Source organism: Pipistrellus kuhlii, unplaced genomic scaffold, assembly GCF_014108245.1.
Source record: "Pipistrellus kuhlii isolate mPipKuh1 unplaced genomic scaffold, mPipKuh1.p scaffold_m20_p_14, whole genome shotgun sequence".
In the NCBI taxonomy this organism is placed as follows: domain Eukaryota; kingdom Metazoa; phylum Chordata; class Mammalia; order Chiroptera; family Vespertilionidae; genus Pipistrellus; species Pipistrellus kuhlii.
Window position 1 is genome coordinate 8,127,690 of NW_023425449.1, and position 6,000 is coordinate 8,133,689.

At 35.9% G+C, this 6,000-nt stretch overlaps 1 protein-coding gene across 2 annotated transcripts in view; it reads left to right on the forward strand.

Moving 5' to 3' along the window:
• Nucleotides 1-5,800, forward strand: part of CPQ (carboxypeptidase Q) — a 246,024-nt gene extending 240,224 nt beyond the window's left edge. For both annotated transcript variants that reach the window (XM_036436581.2, XM_045581327.1), the window contains one exon: nt 5,300-5,800. In XM_036436581.2, the coding sequence (XP_036292474.1) occupies nt 5,300-5,463 (164 nt within the window). In that variant the 3' untranslated portion in view covers nt 5,464-5,800. The remainder of the gene's footprint in view (nt 1-5,299) is intronic.
• The last annotated feature ends 200 nt before the right edge of the window (nt 5,801-6,000 follow it).

The window sequence follows — 6,000 nt, forward strand, 5'->3', positions numbered from 1 at the left end:
ATCAGTGAGGAGGAAGAAGCTTCCTCAATACAGGTTAAGGGTTTGATAGGAATTGGCAGCTTCATACACCCTGTTTTGGATATTTGAGCCATTAATTGTCAAGGTTTATTTGAGACATAAAATATAGAAAAAGAAGTATGTGTTTTCTAACGATCTTAGGCAACCCTGCTAGCAGTTCCCAACCTGTATGTCAGGACCCACAGGTTAAGAACCGCTGCTGTAGAGCCTAAGACCATCGGAAAACACAGATATTTACATTACGATTCATTAACAGTAGCAAAATTACAGTTATGAAGTAGCAACCAAAATAATTTTATGATTGGGGGTCACCACAACATGAGGAGCTGTATTAAAGGGTTGCGGCATTAGAAAGATGGAGAACCACTGTTATAAAGCCTAGCATTTGTCTGAGGGTCTTGGTCAATCTCTTGTTTTTCTAGAGCACATGTGTCAAACACAAGGCCCGCGGGCCAAATCCGTCCCACCAGGCCTTGCAATGTGGCCCGCACTGCGCTGTCATCACTGCACTCCGCTGCGTTTCCATCACAATGACAATTTATGACTGTTCAGTAAACCATTCGGCCCGTGATTTAGGCTGGATTTTAGATTTTGGCCCCTTCTCTGATTGAGTTCGACACCCCTATTCTAGGGTGTTGGTTTTAGTAAGTAGTGAGTGCATATGGGACTCTTAATGACCTTATATAAGATAGTGATCAACTTTAAATTTATTAAGATGAATATATGAGCTATGATTTCTAAAGTCTCCACTGACAGAAAGTAAATGAGAGGAAGAAAAAAATCAAATAAAAGGCAATACAGAAAGGTAGAAAACAAACTAACCACATAAAAAGCAAAAACTAAAATGGTATAAATGAATCCAATAGAACAATAATCGCAATCTAAATAAATGATTTATACTCTGCAGTTCAAAATAAGATTTCTAGACTAGATTTTTAAAATTCAATTTTAAAATATGTTTTAAGGACAAAGAAAAACTTCAACTAAAATTATGTGTAAAGACATACTGGGCCAATACTGTGCAGAAGGAAGCCGGAGTGGCTGTATTGAATATCAGGAAAAACCAGACTTCACAACAATGAGCATTCCCACGAATGAAGAGGATGACTACATATTAATAAAGATGTTCAATTGACCTGGGAGATGCAATTCTAAATATGTGTGCTCCTAATAGCATAACTTTGAAATGTGTTAAAAAGAATTTGTCAGAACTATAAGAACAATTATCACATCCAAAATCACAGAGAGGCATTTTCACACCTCTCTCAAAATTGATAGATCAAATAAACAAATCAGTAAGGAGTTAGACGATTTGTAGAACACAATTAACAAGCTTGATCTAGTGGACATATGCAGTATCCTGAAAACACATTCTTTTCAACACATGGAACATTTATAAAAACGGGTCAGACAAAGCCCATAGAGAAAAAAATCTCAACAAAATTCAAAGAATTTATATCAGACAGCCCGCATTCCCAACAGTTAAATTAGGAATCAATAATGAAAAATTAACTAAGGAGACCCCATACTTTTGAAAATTGAAAGACATATTTTAACGCATGAATCAAAGAAAAAAAAAACTGAGAATTAGTAAATATTTAGAACTGAATAATCATGAAAATACTCATCTGAACTGATAGGATACAGATAATAAAGCAGTATCAGAGGGAAGACTATAGCCTTACTTCATATGCTAGAGACAGACAAAGTCTGTAAAGTAACAGAGTGGGCATTCAACTCAGGAAATTAGAGAAGAGGGAATAATAGAAATAAGAGTATAAATCAATAATTTATTGTATTGTTTAATACAATAAAGTATTCAAAAGAAACACCAAAATTGTGTTCTTTTCTGTTGTTGTTCAAAAGACTAATACAACTGACAAGCCACTGGCAAGATTGATGAACAAAAAAAGAGAAAAGACAACAATAACCAATGTCAGGAATGAAAAAGATGGCATCCCTCAAGATAGATGCTGCAAACATTTAACAAAAAAAATATAAAGTGAGCACATGGTGCAATATACAGATCTTATAAAATAGAAACCCACACCTGAAACCTATATGTTCATGTTGACCAATGTTACCCCAATAAATTTAAAAAGCTAAAAGCAAGATATTAATCAGTTTGTGATCATTTTGAATATTTGGTCAAAGCTCATAAAGTCCTAAAATATGTAACTCCCAAAGTTAATTCAAGAAGAAATTCAAAACCTGAATCACCCAAAAATCAAGATAGTGAATCATTAAATTTTTTACCAAAAAAAAAAAAAAAATCAGACTTAGATGGTTTTGTGAGGAGTTCTACAAAATAGCAAAGAAATGAATCATTCCTAATCTTATATAAACTATCCCCTGGTGTAGGAAAATAAAGGAACATATGCCATTTTATGAATCAGAGATATATTTAATGCTAAACATAAATTCCTACAAACAAGAAATGCAAATTTTTTAAAAATGTGTAATTTACAATTAGCAAAATGTAGAAACTAAAGAGAAAAGAAAACTAACAAAAGGCATGCAGAATTGTATTACAAAACTTTAGAGACATTATAGAAAACTTAAACAGAAACACACCATTTTCATTAACAAGAAAACCGTATCCAAATCAGTTAATTTTTCCAAATTGATATATAGATTAGCATAATTCCCATCAAAAATCAAAAATACTTTGTAATATTTTAAACTAGAAACTCAGTGCATGAATTCGTGCTCGGGCGGGGTCCCTCAACCTGGCCGGTGATCAGGACAGACAGCCAGAGGGAGGGACCATGGAAGGTTGGCCAGGGAGCACACTGACCACCAGGGGGTAGCTCCTGCATTAAGCTTCTGCCCCCTGGTGGTCAGTGTGCATCATAGTTATCATCTGGTCCTAACAGTTGCTTAGGCTTTTATATATATATACACACCGTGTTTCCCTGAAAATAAGACATCCCCTGAAAATAAAATCTAACGCATCTCTGGGAGCAAAAATTAATAGAAGATACTGTCTTATTTTTGGGGAAACAGGGTAGATTATTCTAAACATTATCTGGAATAGCAAATAGTCAAGAATAGTACGACACCTCTGAAGGAGAAAGAAGAGAAGAAACAAGGTTTAGAAAACAACAGTAATGAAAATTCTGTGGTATTGCCACAGAGAAAAGACTAATAGGCCAATGGAACAAAATTCGAATAGCTCCAGAATAGAAGGAAACTTGATATATTGTAAAACTGATACAGTAGATCAGTGGAGAAAAAAGATGTGCTAAGTCAGTATATTCTGCTGGGACAAATGAAAAATAAAGCCTACTATATGCAAAAAAAATTCCAATTTTAAATGGATGAACTTATATTCTCTGATGTAATAAAACTTTGAAAGTTTTGTTTTTCATTTTTATTTATGATACGAGGGTAAAGAGGATTTCTTAAGATGTAAAAAAGTAAAAATCATGCAGGAAAATATTTGTAAATTCAACTACATTAAAAGTAAGAACATCTATTCACTAAAACTTATCTATTCATCAAACAGAGTAAAAAGAGCCACAAAATGGGAAATTATGTACATAAACAATGCTAACAAAAGACGAGTATCTAAAACACTGTCACGAACTCCTACAAATCCATAAGAAAATGGGCAAAGGCACAAACAGTTCACAAAAGAAAAAACATAATTGACAATACATACATATATATACATACATATATATATATATATACATACATATATATATATATACCTCATATCTAATCTCAATTTTAAAAATTAAAACCAGAATAAGATATTTCACACCAATTAGCAAAAATTAACTTGATAATACCAAGTGCTAAAGAGGACATGAAGCAAGAGGAAACTCATATATTGACAGTACAAGTATAAATAACAAAGGAAAACATTTTGGAATTGCATGATAAAATTAAGCACACACATACTACATAACACAGCAATTCCAGTCCTATATTTAGACCCTAGAAAATGCTGATAGCAGAATGTTATAATAACAGAAAACTGGGAACAAAGTAAATGCCCACTATCAAGGAAATGGGTAAATAAATGAGATAGTACATCAATAAAAAATGAAAATACTACAGCTATATACAATAACATATAAATTTTGCATACGATTGAGCAAAAAAGTCATAGATATATATCTGTAGTATATGGTTCAAAAGGCAGACACTTTTAAACTTTTAGACACACACACAGACACACTGAGTGGCCAGATCATTTTATGTTCAGAGATCATTATATGGCCACTCAGTGTGTCTGTGTGTGTGAACATATTTAACAAAATTAACCCAGAAGCTCCACAGGACAGTGGCCTCTGGAAGGAGGAAAGTAACTACAAGTGGTGAGAACGGAGCCCAAGGGTGGACATGGGCTCATGAAAGAGGCTTCAAAGATACTAGTGCTATCTTTCTTGCATTGAATTGTGTACTTTTTAGATTCTCTTTCTTTATAATACACATTTATGTGCTCTACAATCTTATGTGTGTATATTTCATAAAACAGTAAATAAACAAAACCAGAGGCTAAACCACCACAATTGGAGTCCATACAATGGGCCCAGTGAATTCTGAAGGATGACTATGAGCTAGCAAGGATTCATTGAGGCTCCAATCCACAGCTGGAACTAGAGAAAAGCTTCATTTGAGAGAAAAGCTTTCAAGTAGGATAGAGACTCCTGCTGGTGCCCTTGGAGGTTGCCAGGGAATTTCATGGAAGGAAACTAATGATTTGAGGGAAAACTTGAGGAAAGGGGTGTTGGCCTTCTTCTGAATCCAGGGAGGTACATAATTTGCGTTCTTCACAGATACAAAAAGACACTGTCGTTTTATAAACGTGAAGACTTTGGTGTCAGTTACTCAGACTGATGGGATTATTTCCCGTCAGCAGGAAGTCCGAAAGCAGGACATGCAACCTGGGGTGAGCAGTGTTTTCTAAATGCAGGCCCCTCCGGCTTCCCACGTGGCCCTTTTCAGCGTGTGGGCTTCGTGTCTCAGGTGACTTCAAACTCCGCACCTGCCTCTCCGGTAGCATCAGGGTTTTCGCCTGACTCTTTTGTCAACGAAGACGTTCCTAGAACTTTCCTAAGGCCTTCCACTCATATACTGATAGTCAGAATGGTGTCCCGTGACCACTTAATTTCTGCAAGAGGGGCTGGGAAAAGTGCTGTGCCTTTGTGGCCCATATAGTAGGAGCACGCAAGAATGGAGCAAAAAGGCATGGCAGAGGTTGCTGAGCAGCTAAGCAGCAGTTTGTGTCAAAATCCTTCACTAAGAATCCTTCCCCTTTTATCCCCAGGCGCCAGTCTGCTTGACGACTTGTATAAATACTTCTCCTTCCATCACTCCCACGGAGACACCATGACCGCCATGGACCCGAAGCAGATGAACGCGGCAGCTGCTGTTTGGGCTGTAGTCTCTTACGTCGTGGCAGACATGGAGGAAATGCTGCCTAGGTCCTAGCGAGAACGAGAAATAAGGCGCTTTTCCCTGTCTAGCCAGGAATCCTGGGCCTTCAGCTTCAGGAAGCCCCGCCCCACCTAACCATTTCATCTGATTCATTTTCAAAGAACACATTTTTTCATGCTGTTATTATGTTTTCTGATACTTTTCACATCCTCTGTTTATAAAATAAGGAATGATTCATAAAATCAGTATATAATAGCGATGACAGTGGAGGCATTTCTTTATACCACCTGTAAAAAACATTGTTTCTACTTTTAAAGTAGAATACTGGATTAGAAATTCTCTAATTTTTATAAGTGTATTTATGAACATTAAATCAGATATGTGACACTAATTTGTGTATGTTATTTATTGAAGGATTAGAGGAATACACAATTGTAGTATGGTCTTAATAGAATGTCTAGAGCAGTGGTCCTCAACCTTTCTAATGCCACAACCCTTTAATACAGTTCCTCATGTTGTGGTGACCCCCAACCATAAAATTATTTTCGTTGCTACCTTATAACTGTAATTTTGCTCCTGTTAATGAATCAT